General features: G+C 43.0%; 1 protein-coding gene across 1 annotated transcript; it reads left to right on the plus strand.

Moving 5' to 3' along the window:
- The first annotated feature begins 1078 nt into the window (after positions 1–1078).
- fam83d (family with sequence similarity 83 member D) lies at positions 1079–5757 on the plus strand. Its single transcript, XM_063473189.1, has 5 exons — positions 1079–1118; positions 1899–2409; positions 3944–4111; positions 4217–4341; positions 4456–5757. Exons 2-5 carry the CDS (start codon positions 1924–1926, stop codon positions 5321–5323), a joined length of 1647 nt encoding a protein of 548 aa, XP_063329259.1. The 5' UTR covers positions 1079–1118; positions 1899–1923; the 3' UTR covers positions 5324–5757.
- Positions 5758–18494: the final 12737 nt, after the last annotated feature.

Raw genomic sequence — 18494 nt, forward strand, 5'->3', positions numbered from 1 at the left:
GATGGGGATGTGTGTGTGTGTGTGTGTGTGTGTGTGTGTGTGTGTGTGTGTGTGTGTGGAAGGGGGAGGAGGGTACGTATACTGAGCCCAGTGCACATTTGGGTATATCGTTATAGGGGTAAGGCAGTGCATTCAACACACACGGGTTATAAGTAGCTGCAATGGCATAAGTAGCTACAATACAAAGCAGGTCGATCAGATGGGTTGTATTGTGTATATTTGGAATTTGACAGTTCATTCATCTCCCGTTTCACTGAGCTTCATCACCCAAAAGATAACCCTAATTAGGTCACATGCTTTTTTCAATAGATGGCTGTCATCTTTAGAAAAAAAATACTCTTGAAGAGCTACTATGAATATTAATCGTTGTGGGAATTGTCATTTAAAGCACAGGCCTATTAGACCACCGGCTTAAAATAGACAGTTACGCACAAGCATAATAGTGATAACACCAATTTACGCAGACGCACAGTAACTGTAGCCTAATTGGACTTGTCTGCATTTAACTTGAAACAGAAGAACACATTTCCCTTTATTCAAATTAGGAGTGGTAGTTATTCGCAGTGTAAGGGAAAAAAGGGTTTGTACGGCCGTGACCCTTGTGACCTTGTTGGCCTCATGCGCGTAAAAGCGCACAGGAAAAAGCGGACGAGCGTTAAACAGAAAAGTTGTGAATTTAAGGGCTAATGGTAAAACAGCATACCTAAAAGGGAGCAATCGTGACTTAAAATGGAAAGCATATCAACAAGCAGCATCAAAGATACACGAGGACATGTTGACATGGTAATATTAAGTATGATAAGGTCACTCTAAATCCACTAATCCACTGGACAAACAATATGGACACATGTCTACTTAAAAGTATTGCAGTAGCCTAACTTCTTAGGCATGTGTAAACTAGGTTATGTGTATATGAAACAAGTAGAGTGCCTGCAGCCGGATGCCCACAGTATATACAAAAACAGCGTCAGAACATATAGGACAAATGCGTGCCTCCAGTATTTACGGAACATGGATTAGCTACCCCCTCCCAGTTTGTCCTCACTGGGTATAGACGTTGCCTACAGTCAGGAAAAACAAAGATAATCTATCAAGAACATGAATCGCAAAAAGAAAGGGTAAGACAACTCAACCAGCAGGTCCGGTGTGCAGGAATAAGACTTGTGCATGCTATGCTGTAAGGTTAAAAGACACATGTTGATTTAGAGTTCAGAGCCATAGAGTATTTGCGTGCTTTAGTGGACGGTTTGTGATCTGGTGGAACTTGGTGGATTTGCTTCTCTTCTGGTTATACCGGCTTGCCAGGTTAAAAAAAAAGTATAGGCATATTTTTCTGCGATTATTTTCCCTTAACTGCATCACTCCATAAATATGTAGACTTTAAAGTTTATGTGAAATATTACTATAATTAAATAGATTGTGGTATATTGTCCTAATCTTGAGTTTCACTGTGACAGATGAGTAAACTGCTTCCTGTGTTTTTACTTCCATCTAAAGTCAGAGAGTCTGCATTTTTATTTTTAATTTCTTAATAAACTGCGTTTTTATTTAAACAAACAAACAAACGTTGAACTAAGAGCTAAACGAATCCTCAGAGACACGATTTCACGAAAAAGCGTAGGAGTGGGACCTCTGGTGATCCCTGCTATCTGCGGTGTAACCGGATCAGGGTAGCAGAGGGACGTACAGGAGGCTTGTTTTCCTCCAAATGAGCCAATGAGACAACCTTTACATTACACTGACAGCTTGGCTCGGCGAGTCTGGTGACGCCGCTCTGGTTTGACAACCACCGCGCAGCCAATGCGGATCCACGTCGTGCATGAACGGAGGGAAGCAACAAAATACAAATTTCCTTCCTGCAGGTCAAAGCGTTACCTGCCCGCTGCTTTGTGATTCAGGTAAAAGGAAGCGGGAGACGCGGCGATGGCCCTGTCTCAGTGCCTGGACGACTCACCTCTGAGGTTTGGTCCAAAGCCCCGCGGGACAGACGAGTTGAACCTACAGGAAGTGTACAATGAGAGGCACCGGCTGGCTCTGGAGGAGCTGCTGTCCGGGGGTCTCGATAACTTTCTGGACTTTCTCGTGAGAGAGAGGATCCCCAACTTTCTGTCGGACGATGAGATCCAACAGATCAGGAGCGCCGCCGTGCCACCGCGGTGCTCGTCTTTCCACGGGGAGGAACAGGCGCTCGAGCAGTCGCTCAGTAGCACCCTGGACTGCTCCTCGGTCACTTATTTCCCAGAGGTGTCAGACGTGGAGCCGCCGCTCCTGGAGCTCGGATGGCCCGCCTTCACAGCGGGCTCCTACCGGGGAGTGACGCGGGCCGTGGCGCACTTCCAGCCCAGCTACGGCGAATGCATTTACAGCTGCAAGGAGGCTGCAAGGCGCATGATAAAAAGTGCCAGAGAGGTACGCACAGGCGCGCACACACGCACTTATCTGCTGTCATTCATTCTATTTTTCATGCCCTTAAAATAAACTGTCCTTTAATGCGTATCCTGTATCACACTGAAAGGTGATATTCACTTGAAGTTTGTTTTTTACACCATTATTATTGCACAGTCCTTTGTAATAGTCCTCTAACTCCTACAGTATCTCTTATTTGTGCGTTATTATCCTAAAACAGGACTTTTATTTTGGTTTTGTCAGGTGACATTTATCACCTAGGCTTTATCCCTCCTTATCACCACCACAACAACCACACAGTCAGTAAGCCAGTATATGTAGACACTTTTTTTGCATCATTTCTGGAGGGAGAACGTAAAAAAAAGTCTCCATAAAGGCTCCATTGTCCACATGGAACTCCCTTGATCACTTTGAATTTTAGAAGTTCGTGCTTTGAAATCTGGATTAGAAGAAATCACCAACCTTAAAAGGACAGGGGGAAAAAAATGCAACAAACAAAAACAAAGCATGAATATTTAATGTGATGTTCCTGACGGGAGCTGTCAGTACAGCCTCTGGTTTTGAAAAGAGACATTCCAGCACGAGGAGAGAGGGAGTTTGTAGCACCTCAGGCTTGTGTAGAACCTGCGTACCAGATGTGCCTCGACTTGCTTCGCTCATCTCCATTCCCTCTTTCGCTAGAAATGTTTTCAAACACTGGATTTTCTCCCAGGTTTAGAGCTTAACGGTGGTGTTGTGTATGTTATGTGCCGACAGCCGGGCCAATCCTTATAAAAATATTCTAATCCTGGTCGAGCTGTAAGATTGTTTGTTCTTTTGTAATGTTACACTACTCACTGCACAATGTCTTTATTGTACAAAGAAGGCCACTGACTGTAACAGCACACAGTGAGCATGCACTGCTGGTGGTCATCTCAAAGGAACGGCCCCATTCCTGAGTTTCTATGAATTTTAACTCTGCTTCTATGCTGCCTCTTAAAAACAAGCATCCCCCAACCCAAAGCACACACACACACACACACACACACACACACACACACACACACACACACACACACACATCATCCAAATAAGGTGTGGTACAAATGACAAAGCTGCGTGTGGATAAAACACCAGTTTGAAGCAATAAATCTAAGATATGTAAACGTCCGTGTCTAATCCTCGACATGCAACCTTTACCGCAGCGTGTCAAATTCCATTCCTCCTCGTGAAAAAGGAGAAATCTGGGTGCAAAACAAAGCTGGGGAAAATGGAGGCAAACCCTACAGTGCACCTACTTGTCTCCTGTATAAAAGTCATTTGTTTGCTGACCAAGCGTTACTGCCGATTGCCATGGTAACAGACCACAGTCAATAGAAAGCTCATCAGCACACACATTACAGGGAGTGTGTCAGACAGAGATTCACGGCTCTGTTTGAATAGGGCCTTGTATTTGATAATAATGAAAACACAATCATGTGCTACATCTGCGAGAGCACGGCTGCGGCCCCCCGAAAAGAGAATTCTATTATATTACCTCTGTAATTTTCCACTGCAGGTGATTGCCATAGTTACAGACTCCCTGACAGACCTGGATATCTTTAAGGACCTTCAGGAGGCCTGCTCCCAGCGCAGAGTCCCTGTCTACATCCTGCTGGACCAGTCGTGCGCGCCTGCTTTCCTCAAGATGTGCAAAAATGTCAACGTTCGCCTGGATGAACTTCGGGTATGTAGCTGGTTCGTTTAAGACAAGCATGGCTCTGTGTGCACAACATGAGCATCAGTTGGTATCCCAAAAAGCCCCCCAAAACATGTCCCTAATCCTTTGCAGCAAATGAGGGTGCGAACTATAACCGGCACAACTTATTACATGAGATCCGGAGCGAGGATTACGGGTAAAGTTCACGAGAGGTTCATGCTGGTTGATGGAAACAGAGTGGCTACAGGTTCCTACAGGTAAGAGCCCGCTAGCCATCGTGCCCTCCTGATTTATTAGACTGTAAAGTTATGCATCCGTCTTGCTGGGTCTGCTTCTTACCTTCAGCTATATGTGCTTAAAATTCAATTCAGGTTCAACTGGACTGATGGCAAACTAAACAGCAGCAACCTGATTGAGCTTTCTGGTCAGATAACTGAGAAATTTGACGAGGAGTTTCGTATCCTATATGCCCAGTCTCTACCCATAAACACTCACGGACCTCCAAGTGTCCGCAACAGCGGCATCTTTGAGCACCTCAAACGCTCAGTTGCTTCCTCCCCTCACCTGCGTAGTGAGAGGCCAGGGTGTCTGACAAGCACGCCCAGCCGTAAGCCACAAACGCTAGCATTGCAGCTATCTTGTGACCCCGCATCTCCACATAAAGCCAGCCCAGAGTCTGACACTTCGACTCTAAACGACGACTGGATGGAGCGGCAGCACGTTCAGGAGGAGATCCTTGCTGGCAGCACGACTCCACATTTCTCTGCAAAGCAGCAAGTGGAAAAAGAGACGGAGACCCCCAGCACCTGCCACGTGTCGACTCAGACGAGGCGGTCGGTGACGGAGGCTGAAAGCCAGACCGACCTGCAGCTCCCACAGCATCTCAGCATCATTACTCAAATAAGCACAGGGCCGAGCCAGGACACCTCTCCCCACTTGGTGTCTTCCAGACAGCCCGTGCCCACCCAGGCAGCTCCAGACACCACTTTAAAGGATTGCTTCCGCAAGCTGACCAAAGAGCGCCAGCACCACTACACAACCATCCGCTCCAAGCTGGAACACATGGTGACCGCCCTGTCCGAGAGGCGGGAACTGGTGGACGTCACCAACGTGACTCAGGGGCTTGGCGCTCGCGGCAGTCAGAGGATACACAAAGACTGTGTGCAGGAACCCAATCCCAGAATGCCTGCTGACAGTGCGGGCATGGGAACATGGCCAAGAGCCAGATGTGTACACTAGTTTGTCTTCGGGGATTTTAGTGGTGGTGGGTAGTGGAGGGAAATGTTACAAAGTTTCTCTGTGCTAAATAAATCATGTTGGCTTATGTAGGAGAATTTCAGCTTTATTCTCTTTGTCTAATTTTCTGCAGTGCCCATTTTTTTTCTCCTTCTTTTCATCCTTTGTCCTTCCCATGTTGAAACAATCCTTTCCAAAGAGGTAACAGACCTGCAACTGACATCGACGTTGCAGAAATTCTAACCAAAGACAACGTAATAAGCGTGTCTTACTGTGAATATTGTAACACTAAGCTGGTTAAAATGGAGTCATATCTGCTGAAGTGTGAGAGAAAACGAATCTAAGCACTGTTTTTTTTTTTTGTTTGTTTTTTGTTTTTTAAACTCAAATTTGTCTGCTGTAGTTACATTGGAACATGATCCCGAGGAGCAGCTGTGCCTTGCAGATAAATAAAGTAGTATTTTGCTGTATTGCTGCTTTGCTTCCACATTTCCTTTTTTTTTTGTTGTCTCTTTTATCCTCGATGCTGTTTAAATGGGAAACAACAGAGCTCGGAAAATATTTGCTCAGAAGTTCCAGCATACACAAGGAGGCAAACCGCACTTAAGTGACTTCACGAAAAGAACGAGCACCTGCGCCTCGTGCACCGCCGTGCCTTCATGCAATTAGCTGAGAGACAGCATCTGTGATACTGGCACCTTTTGCTGATTACGCCGGCAATCACGGTCTCTGTCCAGGGTGGATCTGGAGAACGAACAGCACCGCAGAACACAAGTGTAGATTAGGTTGAATCATAAGTAAATGCTTCTTTACACACAGATGGAATTAAAAAAAAATATAGAACTTCCTACTCCTCTGTTCCATTTTAGATTCATTTTTCACAGAGATTTTTCTCAACAAGTAACAGTTTAACTGAAACAACGGCTTTTTATGCTTTAGTCACAAAAAAGAAAGAACTCGGCTGTCATCTGTGCAGAGCTCTAAAAATTGAATCACGGCTGTTCATTTGTTTAATGTGTCGCTAAGCTGGGCACAAACAGTGTTTCAGTCTTCATATAGCACAAAGGTTAAGCACAAAGGTCCCACTGTAAAATGCCCAAAACACACCAGTGTCTTGGCTGTGGTCTGAAAGTGCGCTCGGTTATAAATGTGTTACTCACACCATGCTTTATGTGACTAATGTTCAACTACACCGAGAAGTCAAGGTGCAACTGCTCCACAACAACGTGTGCAGATAGCTTAACCGAGAAGAGATAGGAGAGTGTGATTTTAATACACAAAGGGGAGAATGAAAGGATTGTGTGCGCCACAAAATTAAGCATGAGATTTTCTCAGGTTTAACTACATTTCTTTATGCACTTGGATTAAATGTGAGGAACTAAACCTTTTGTGGCATGTTTTAAAGCAAAACTCAGTGTTTACTATTCATTGCGCAGTAGAGTTTTATAGACACATTAGTCCACTTGACAAATTACACTATAACAATAAAAGTAGCACTGCTGATTGTATACACTTGGACTGAGATCTGGTGATCATTTGTTTAATCAGTATCTACTTAACTACTGGGCCGTATGAGGCATTGCTTTACAGAAATTCAATTCAATTTGCCTCAAGTTGCTTTATATTATAAAGTAGAGACCGTACAATTATACAGAGAAAGCAGAGAATCCCCAACAATCAGATGACCCCCCCCCCATGAGCAACAAACAAACAAACAGTGTGAAGGGAGGAAAACACGACAAAAGAAGCTACTCTCCTGTATGCAGATCAGTTACCTGAAGCTCCTTCGAAATCATCTGCATCATTAATATGCTCTTTGTTTTCAGGTAACAATAATCCAGCTTTTAATATACAAATAAATTGAAGACTTCTTCCTCTATAATAAGTACTCTAGATACTCTGGATTTATAATTTTTTACTAAAGGGCTGTACTGTGTGGGGGTTTTTTTTCATGCTGTTTTATTAATTCAGCAATGTACCTGTTTGTTCCTGTGAAAGGCCCCTGAGATGGTTCATCTAATACCAGATAATGAATGAACTAATTAGCAGATTAATAGAAATTGGTACTGTTCCAACAGTTGTGTGAGAAAATCCTAAATTAGCTTTAGGTGGGATTTACAGAGAAATGCACTGAAATGTCACAATAACAATGAACATATCCTGGATAAATGCAACTTTTCTCATGAATTTCAAAAGATTCATCAAGGTAGCAAAGGTCTGCCATTTACAGCGCGCCACATTATTACCATTCAGTCTTAATAAAGCCTACACTTCTGACTATTAAATGGCAAAAAGGTAAGAACAGCAGGCCCTCCATCGGCTCCTCCCGTGGTGCGTTCATCCCCTACCAGGCAAACACATCAAAAGCCTCTGCATTCATTATGTAAAATGGCGCAGCTGAAGGGAATTGATCTACAAGTAAATACAATGGTGGTAATATGTGAGAGAATGGTATTTGATTTTAATTGGCTGCTGCAAAGCAACCACTGGCTGTAATCAAGGAAGCAGTGGGGGATCCACAACACAGCAGTGCGCACCCACAGCATTAGGCTCGGCTCACTGGTAAACAGAAAAGTTCCCGTATTCCCCATCACATGGGACGAATAAAAAAAAACTATAGCTATGATTTGCTTTTTAATTGATTTTTTTTCTTCTTAATTGAGAGTGCATAGCTTAACACATTTACCAGAATCCCTCTTACGATGAACATTAACTGTAACACTAGCAAAACTCTGCCACCAGAGAGAGCCCTGTCCCTAACTAAAGCACGCTCACTGGTCTGTTGTATGTTCTGCTTCTATTACAGAGAAGAGGTGACACTCTGGAAACACCAAAGACATATTTCTTAAATTGAAATAAATCATCTTCTCGCTTTCTGAGAAGACTTTGATAAACTATGATGCTAATGGTTATTCATTTTTAGATATTTTTGTTTGGTTTTGTCCTGGTGATCCTGTAATACTGTGTTCATTTCCAGATTATGGTGAGCAAACAGCCAGCATCTGATGTCCTTATGAGGTCAGTCATGATCCCCGGAGACCCGCAGAGGCTGAACTTCTGCTAGGAAATCCTTGTGGATATCAGCATGTCTGAGACAAGGTGTAACATTATATCCTAACACAAACACTGTGTTCAGCTCTCATTCAGTTATTGACTCTATTATTGGGAATCATCAGAGATCACAGATGTAAAATAACCGTTACGTGAATTGCTCTGGTAAAATTTGATTATGTGCAACATTTAGTGTTTATTTCTCTGTGGGATTCTCACCAGGATGCGTGTAGTTTTTAACCTACTGTCCTCTTCACAGTCCCACAGGACAGAATAGATCAGGATGATGCAGACAGACAGCAGTCAGCACACAATTGATTATTGGATTTATATCCATCATGGTGTACATTTACGCGTGCTCCCTCCGTGCCCGAATGTCAATGCGAAGACTGTAGCTCGCTGCGTTTATGATCAGATTGTGTTATTATATAAACTAAATGAACAATTAGAGCAGTGGAGTTTGTGTCAAATATTTCGATTTTGGCTTCAGCTCCCGGAAATAATAAACATCCAATCTGGCTTCTGACACTGACTCAAACAGCTCTCCTGATCCTGAACATAAACCTTTTAATTACTGCAAACATGGTTGATGAGTCTGAAGCTTGATTACTTGGCCTTCATTAGTCAGATTGTGGGCTATAGTGACTCCCACAGGCGCAGTTCAGCATCCATAAACGCTGCCAGGCTCTGCATTAAGCAATTACGTTGACCCTACTGTACACCCGAACAGGTGTGAGCACCCACATCACACACAAACAGCGTGTGCTCTGCGTGCACATGCACCTGCATTCCTACTTAAAAAAACAAAACAGGCTGCATGTAGGAGTTTCAGTCTGTTCTGATTAAAAGAAAAGACTGATAAAATGTGCTTACTGCTCGGTGTAATCCGGCCTGTCATAACGGTTTCGTGTTCTCTGTGCCACCTTGTGTTTTGTTTTCCATCAGGGCGGCCGGTGGCTGTCACTACACCGAGGAGGGATTGTTCTGCCTCAGGCCACCACACGCTGATAATGAATGCTCAGCTCATTGGAAAATGAAGTGTGTCTGAATTATGTGGTCAGGATTTGGCCGTTGTTTGGGTGTATGAGTCAGGCGCAGGGACATGCGCGGACGCTCAGTTTGCACAACACTTCCTGTGTTGTAATGCTGATTCGGGGCCACGCTCGGGCTAATGCAGGTGGAAGGTATTGTTGATAGGACTTTTGTGCTAAACTGCATGATGAGCTTAAAACACGCTGTCCGGCAGCAGCCTTGGAGCTATTTTTAGACAGGTACAGCTGCTTCTCAGCACCCACCCTTAAACCAGCCATTCACCAGAGATTTATTACTCTAGCCCATGAGAAACAGCTGTAGCGTTTTACCACTTGGTTGTGCAGAAGCTGAGGTTTATCCAGAATTATACAGGCTTTTTTGGTTTGTTTGTTTATTACAATGTCTTTTTCAATTTAGCTGACATCAGTGTTAAATGCAGTTATCAGTTAGTGGGATGCATCACACTGCTAGGCATTTAAACCACAAGACTGGAGCGTCCGGTACTGCGGGGATGAGTCAGTGTACAGTCAGAGTGCCACCTGAGACCAACACAAGTTCAACACTTGTGGTGTGCCGCTCCCCCACATCATCATGTGTCCTGGCCCGTCAGATCAGAACACTGTCTTCCAAAAGGAAAAATAACAACACACTGTTTATCAGAGGAAAATACTTCCTGTTCCTACTGAAAGTGGCCTGGTGTTTCCTCGTATGCTTCATGTGTGCGTAAAGAAACGATTCCTGGGACTTTGTGTTTTTGCACAGAAAACACAGATGTGTCCTTTTGTATGTTTTCCGTGCCACGAGAGTCATATGTTTCCGGTCTTTCGGGCAAAGAAATGGGGCAAGCATTGGCCACCTATAGCTTTAGAGAGTGTGTATGGATTGAGTGCCAGTGTGTGTGTTCGTTGGGGGGTAGAAACTAAAAAACACAGCTGCACTCTAACAGCCAAGCTTAAGTTTAGCTTACCACTGTCAGTTTGTTGTCTGCATTATTCAAAAGGACACTTTATCAGCTGGGGGCGACTCGTATTAGCCTGCCTACACTGCGTGCTCCACACAATGATGTTCTACGCTGTCCCCCATTAACTACGGTGTCTATTTCAGCAGCTCTCTATCCATTTATTGATGCATGTCTTCCATTGATCCCAGCATTGATTTGCCATGCAATCCATTACCCATCTGTCTGTTTCAGCGGGCTTTTAAATGATCCATCAGATTGAGCTATTAAGGAGAACAGTGGGTGGAGTCTAAAGGTTAGTGATACTTTCAAGGAGAGACAGGTTCCTTGTATGTGTGAGTGAGTGTAACTGGGGGTGGGTACAGGTGGTCTCATTTTGAAGTACAGGACTCAGCGTGAACCTCAGAAACAGAGCTTTAAAAACTATTAAGTTGGTTTTCTGTAGTTCTATTGTCCTTATGTTATTTGACAAAATGTTCAAGAATGACCATTTTATCAAAAAGTAAAATTGAAGAAATGTTTAAATGTTTTCATCAATGTGGACTCAATAAGGACTTTGCAAGGTGTGCTGAGGTGACGAGATGTTAGAGCAGAGTCTTTAAGTCTGGCGAGGTGCAAGTTGGGGCTTCCGTGGATCTTTTCTTGCAGCAGATCCTCCAGATGGTAGATTTTAGAAGCTAAGTAAATCACTTTCACTTTATGTTGTTCTTCAAACTATTCCTGAATGTTTTCACTTTGTAGTAGAGCTCATAATCTTGCTGAAAGAATAATATACCCGCTGTCCTCACAGCTGCCATGAAGAAGAGAACAGGGTGTATGCTTAGGCAGGTGGTAGCATGTCAAAGTAACATCTCCTCCCAAGGAGTACAACGTACTGTCCAAGTGGTATAAAAGAAACTGTTAGACCAGACCACCTTCTTTCATTGCTGTGTTGTACAGTTCTGATGCTCAGGGTTCAGCATGGACAGTCCGAGTGGCCTGCAACAACACATGCTCACAAACAGCAAGCTGCAGTGTGCCGTCTGCTCTGAAGCTTTGCTCTCAAAGCCAGCATTGGCTTTTTAAGTTATTTGTGCTACAGTATGATCAGCATGATTCGTGCTTGTGTATGATCAGACCCCATGGGTACACCGTTAGTAGGTACTGCGTCTGTATGCCAACATATAACTTAGCGTCCTTAGTCTCATTTTGGCCCATTTAAAGCCACTTCTTGCTGCTTCCGTGAATTTACTCAAGAATTTATTATTTTTGAACTTCATGTGTCTGTCTAATATGTATGTATATTTACAGCTTTGATAAATAGATAATCTTATTCACTTCACCTATCTGATTGGAGCTTATTGGCTTGTTCTTCATCAAATAGCTGCTTATTTAACACAGGTATAAAAGCCAGTTGAAAAAACGTTTTAAATGAATGCAAATTGGAAATATAACAAAAGAGTGTCGTGATTAAAAAGCACAGGGAATATATTGCTTCTAAGACGGCAGGTGCCGTCACTTATTGATGACTTCATGTCCAAAATGCTCCATTTTTGAATCAGTAATTGTATTGATAGATATGCTTTTAAGCATCCAGATGTTCATTATCTGAAAATAACACATTTTTGTATATTTTGTCATATATGTTGATTTGTTTTACAGGATATTTGTTGCAATGATCTGTTGCTCAGCTGTAATAATATTTGACTGCACCACACTTTGAACAAAGATTACCAATAATTGGATAATTACTAAATTAAATTAGATAATTAAATAAATAAATAAAAAGTTTAGAGATAAAAAAAAAATTTCAGTTGGGCAAAACCAAAAACAGGCTGTTTATTTTTTAATGACATGTTTGCAGGTTTTCGCCTGACAACAGCAATATTTTGGGGAAAACACATCTTTCCCAAAGCACTCTGCATTAAAGTTCCCGGAAATGTAATATAATTTTAGGGGGATTATTCCTTTACAACAAGAACAGCCTGCTGAGATTTTTGACGGTTCATACTTTCTTTTTTCAAGGTAACTCTTTAATCTTCCTACAAAAACATACTTGAAGAAACAAAGAAAATGCCACCAGCCAAACATGGCTGTGTGTGTGTGTGTGTGTGTGGGGGGGGGGGGGGGGGGTGGGGGGGTGGCGGGTTCAGATTGAGATGCAAGATGGATTCATATATATTCATGAATTCAGTCAGAAAAGTCAAACGGAAGCAGTATGATAATCTTGCAGTAATTGCATTTTTTTCTCTTTCCAACTGTTTTTTGGCAGAGCTGTGAGCCACTTCCTGAGACATATGACGGGGACTGAGTGAGGCAAAGGAGTGTCACAGCAGTGACGGTTAGATACACTCTGACCCCGTACCCGAGGCCAGTCAATCCAGCCCGGGGTCAAGTGGTGGTTTTACCCAATCCTTCAGCTTTATGGGTAATGGGATGGCTATCATTAGTCCTTAGGTGGCCCGTTATATGTTTAATTAACCAATACAGACAGCAGATAATTGAACTATTGACTGGCCTCTCCGAGTTACATTTGTCTTCTGATCCAGCGAGAGCACGAAGAACGAAGTCCAATCAGATGTGTTTAGGCCTGTGATGTCCTGATATCATCTCCTTTTACTCACCTGACAGCTTCATTTGACACCCTGACCTCTGGCTAAAGGCAATTTTTATTTTGTTGAAATATTCTGACTGCGCACTCCTTCTCTCCCAGGCCTCAGGAAACACCACCAAAAGCTTACAAAAACAGAGAAACATCCAAAAGGCCATATTTCAAACTATCAAGCTTTTTTTTTTTCCCCATACATGTCAGTCTGCTGGATACATGTCAGCAGCCGTCTGAAAAGTGCTGACATCGCTGCCCTCCTGTCCAGCAGCCCGCTCCCTCTGTGTGAACTTGGATTTAGCTCAAGGGTATAGCCACCCTCCTAATGTGATGTAGCTCTGAGAAGGAAACAAATTGCCCTGACGTCTCATGCGCTGCCTTGTCTTGATTGTGTGATGGCTTCTGCTGCTAATGTGTTACGATGGGTAGACCTGCGTGGGGAGGGAGACAGAAGTGTGTGTGTGTGTGTGTGTGTGAGAGAGATGGAGAGAGAGAGAGACTGAGCAAGAGAGGGAAAGAGAGAGAGAGGGGGGATGGGGGAAGGGCCTCAGTCTGCAAGATCAGCACAAGTGGAATTGCATTGATTCAGTTAACTGCAGAGTTGGAGCGTGATGTGGAATTCTGTTTATCAAGGGTGGAGTTTGCGAGATAGGCTCCATTTTGATCTTATTTTATACACTGTATTCATAATCAGTCCCCGTTCTCTTAGTTTCAGCTCTAAAATATTAGATCAACCTTATACACACATGCACAATAGCTTAGATCCACCTGGAGTTTTAAAAAAATGTCCCAAAAAATGTAGTCGATACGTATCTCTTATTCATTCAAAGTCTCGGATTTGACGGCCATGTAACGCGCTGCATTTTTCCAGTGTCATCAAACAGAAACACAAATGCTTACATAGCTCGGATGTAATGATACTGGCAGATCCGCACTGTAAACATCATGGTAATCAGCATAAATCTACAAGATCAGATGCAAACAACGCACATCATGCTCTGTAAATTACCCGGAAATGTGCAGCGCGTTCTAAGAAGCCCAGAAACGGCATCTGCTGAATCTTAATAAAATGCAAAGTCAATCTCAAACGTTGCATTAATGAAAAAGGGACACAGCTCTTCTCAATGCACCGCTTCCTGTAAATAAGGAATATTTAGTGGCTAAAAATATGCAAAAAGAAGACAGTGTGATGTATTTTTTTCACTGGGCGAGTTTCTCCTGTAATAAATCAGACTGAGGTCAGATCTTACTGGGCAAATCTTACAGCTGCCGTTTTGTGTGGATAAAAGCCATCTACGTGTAGCCTGCCCATGCTTTTGGCAGAGAGGATATATGTGTTTTAAATTAATGAAGCTCTGTTTTGAACATCCATTAAAATGTTGGATATGTATATTTTCTTTTCTCCTTTCCCCTCGCTGCCCCGCTCTTTCCTTGCCTCATTTCCACGTCTAGCTGTAGGGAATTTGTCTCTAAGGGTTTATCATGACTGCCTCATATTTCCCCCCGTGGTTTGTCATTTTGCTGATCCAGACGCTTTTTCATATTTCAGTATTCTTATCATCCACTGGCAGTAAGATGATCCATTTCACTTATTTCTCAGAAGTGTGACTGCAGCCTAAGTCAATATCTACAGAATGAATTCAGCAAAAGGCGCGCCATATCCGAGGAGGGGCAGCTAGTTAGCGGTGGTGGTGGTACTGGTGGCGCAGGACACTTTTTTTTTTTTTTTTATCCCGAGTCAGCAAGGGTAAAATGTCAAGCATTTCTTAGGGAAGCAGCTCCATAGGATTCCATTCGAAGCTTTAATCTTAATTGAGAGCATCGCACATTGATATTCCATAGGCCTCTTTGCCCTTCGCCTCTCAGCTACTTTCATTTAGAGGACAGCCGTACTGCACTACAGCATGGGGACTGCTTTGTCAGACAGCCAAAAGGCCAAAGGCAAGGTCAACTTCTCTTTGTAACAGTGGCTCACTATGGAGCGAAGGCGTCACCTCTTTGATGCTGTCGGTGCTTTTGTGAAATAGTTTTGGAGTCTTGCTAAAGTAAAACAGGATCAGATTTATTCCATCCTGGCTTTAAGTTGGCAGGAAATATCACGGAGGACTCGTGCTCTTGTTTATTATGCTAGGAGTTAAAATTTCAGCAGCTTTCTCAATGTTGATCTAACAAACCACTTCATTCCCCAGCAGCTAGAGGCCATACAGGACACATCATTTAATGCAGTTTAGAGTAAAAGAAGACATTTCCATATTGAGGAGTGAGAGGGAGTCCATCGCAGCCATCAAAGAGGTGATTCAGTCAAGAGAACCTGCCATCTTCTGCACACTGTTAACTAGATTCTGAATAATTGCTGGACTCTAAAATACAGCCTATTCACAGAGGAAAACATCGGTGCCACTTGGATGTCAGAAAGCTCCCAATTTGTCTTTCTATGCTGGGTTCAGCAACATCTCTTAATCCTTAAACAAAGGGGAAAGACTAGCTGGCCCAGCAGATGCAGATGTGATAAAGCCCATGTCATCAAGTGAGGTGGAGATAGGAGGAAGGTGTGGGGTGGCAACTCTCGGCTGTTGCTGCTCCTGTGGGAAGACTTGTCATGCCACCTTTCCAGAGGTGATGAAAACAGATAGAAACAGAGACAAACACACACACACAGACACACACACACACAGAAACTGTTTACAGTTAAGTACACAGCCCCTATCTGTGGGACTGAGGACTGAGCTCGCCTCCATTTCTCATGCTCCTGCCTCAGCCCACTGCTGACACAGATATACTGTAAAGAGATAGCAGCACAGATAGCTATGCGTGTGCATGTCAACGTAGCCCCGGGGGGTAAACTAGTCTGAAAGGGCAACAACACGCAGTCTATCTGCACACGTTTTTCATTAATCTCATTTATGTGACAGATTTGGGAAGCACTCGTTGATTCAACCACTCGAGGTGTATTCTGCTGATGAAACACTGACTCTGGATTGAAGGATTAGTCCTTTAAAGATCGGTTTTACTAGCACATATTTTAAAAAAACAGGTTCTTATAGAGGGGCTGCGGCTTCTGACAGATTTATCAGGTAATCAGGGTTTGACAAAGCTTCAGAGAAGCCACTCCTATTTCAAAGTCTTCTCCGCCAATTCTGTGGGAAAGCCCAATGCCCGTGCTTTCCACTGCTTCTACTGTTCAACCACAGTTTGTCTTCACCAAAACAAATCAACACATTCAGCCTTCAGATCCATTGAGACAACAAAGCTACCGGACTCCTCAGCAGGGCATTACAAATAAATCTTTAAAGGCAGAGTCCACTTTGTCACACACAGGCCAGTAAAATCCATAGTGAGACGGCTCTTTCTCAACCTACTCTGAAAATCAGTGGACATAAAAACATCATCCTAAAAAAGAATTTACTTTTGAACATTTTGTAACATTTGGTTCCCCTTTAATTCAGAGGCAGCCGGTGATAATTCTGCGAATGATTACACACTCAGCATCTCAAAATATTTGTCATTGCGACAATGCTGATGGTTTTATTTAAGTCAGCTGGACATAAAAGAAGCAGTTTCAGATTTGTGTGGAAAAAAAATGATGAGCAGGGTCCACGCGTAAGTCAAGGCTGTTCCTCTCCACGGGATTTAAATATAGCCCCACTCACCATTACTGCTGTCACTCACAGACTTATGATGACCTTTTGACCTTGCCTGTAAAAAAAAAAGAGACTTCATGCTGACATACTCACTCCAGATGCAGTGCAGCACAGAGACACAGAAACACATTTTTTTTGTCTCTCTTGGCTTTGAAGTGTTCAGTCTGATTATCTGCAGCAGTATCGTTTTCACTCATTTATCTGATTTTGTGATGTTAGATCTGTTCTCAAGAAGACGGGGTAAGCTTATGTGAGGCTGGCAGGTGGGGGGATTCCCAGAAAAATTGGACAGTTCAGTGTTTCTCAGCCAGCGCAGGCTGAGGTTTTTGGGGCTTACATGTCAGAGGGCACAAACTCCCGCTGTCTACAGCTCGGAGGTGCTGCAGGATACTGTGCAGCCACGTGTGGGCGGTGTGTTCCTTTACACTAATCGCATTCGATTCTTTTTCGCTGGTCTGCTGCGTTTCTAAAAATGATTTGCGACTATTCGTCAGTGCCTTCCAAGCTCTTGTTTGCCTTTTAAAGGCAGTGGAAATCAGTTGCATTTCATAATAATCAATAATAAGAGATATAGCTTGAGAAAGTTTTGAATACACATGCCCCTTGGACAGTTTCACAAAAGCTCTTAAGGCTGCTGTAATCAATATTTTTTCTTAAAGTATGTCAAAGTCAGACCACCACTTTGGTCCAAACTTAAACACATCAACTATTCTTAGGTGTATATTTTGTAGAAACAAACATATACTGATGCATGAGATAGCTGCACACCGTTTGTGCAGACTACCTGGTGAACACAGTGGAGAATTTTACCGATAAAGATCTACTACAGAGTAAAAAAGAGAGTGAATATATGCTTGATTGTAAAACCCAAAGCTCCGAATGAAGCCCCGTATCAGTTGGATCTGTTAACTAATAAGTTTGATATGTTGATCTAAAGCAGGTAATGTGGCCCTGCTGTTTTCACACTGTGTTTTGGCGCAAAAACAAAACTGTTACTGGAGGTTTAACGCCATAAAGTTATATTTTTTGCATGCATTGTCTGCATTCATTACTCTTCATCATGCAATTTTTACTTCTGCTTGCAGCGATCACGGTGAAAGATAACCAGATTTGTTAGACTGACGTGACTGCTGGCAGCCTCGAACGCTTTATTGCGAGTGCACTATATCTTAAATTCAGTGGGAATTGTTATCACACACCCAGTCGACTTTGTTGTTTTCTTGTAACCTTTCTTTCTTTCTTTTCTTTTTGAGAAGTTGGGTTTTTTCTCTCTGCTATTACAGAAGCCAGAACAAAGTACTTCCTGTATCTTGGCCACAAACAGAGCAAACAAGTACATGGGTTCACTGTAGGATAAAGGCCTGCAGCCCCTTAAATAGATCCCTTATAAGCTCTGGGTTGCCCAATAACAAGCTTTTCTCCTTGACACTCCAACCACAGCACACAGTTGGTTGTTCCTCAGTTATTTTAGCTGAGGCTTCACATCGAACATGATGACAAAGATGGCCAAAGAATCAAAGAATGGGTGTGTGAACAGTCCTCTGCCAAGTCCTCCAGCTGCATATAATGCAGACAGCGGTGCTAAAATCAGCCAGAGGGGAAAACAATATGACTTTAAGCTCAGCCAAAGGCCTTCTGTGAAACACGAAGGAAGAGTTTTGACACAAGGGAGATGATAACGTGACACATTAGTGGGAGAGTGACACACCCAATTCCAAGGAGGCCTCTTAGACTTCACCAAATGTATGACACTACAGCCATACTCTCATGTCAGCAACACCCACAGAAACTTATGAAGAAGGGTGTCGAATTGTGCATGTGCAGTGACAACTGTAATTTCTGAAAGCTCTAAAGTTTCAGCTAAACTTCACAGTTATTAGTTATTTTTCTAAAGGATATATTTTGATC

The sequence above is a fragment of the Pelmatolapia mariae genome, linkage group LG5 (assembly GCF_036321145.2).
Source record: "Pelmatolapia mariae isolate MD_Pm_ZW linkage group LG5, Pm_UMD_F_2, whole genome shotgun sequence".
NCBI classification, from domain to species: domain Eukaryota; kingdom Metazoa; phylum Chordata; class Actinopteri; order Cichliformes; family Cichlidae; genus Pelmatolapia; species Pelmatolapia mariae.

Coding starts and splice junctions, on each gene's coding strand:
- fam83d (XM_063473189.1), top strand. CDS start 1,924: ATGGCCCTGTCTCAGTGCCTGGACGACTCACCTCTGAGGTTTGGTCCA. Junction 2,410..3,943: donor TGATAAAAAGTGCCAGAGAG/GTACGCACAGGC, acceptor TTTCCACTGCAG/GTGATTGCCATAGTTACAGA. Junction 4,112..4,216: donor TTCGCCTGGATGAACTTCGG/GTATGTAGCTGG, acceptor AATCCTTTGCAG/CAAATGAGGGTGCGAACTAT.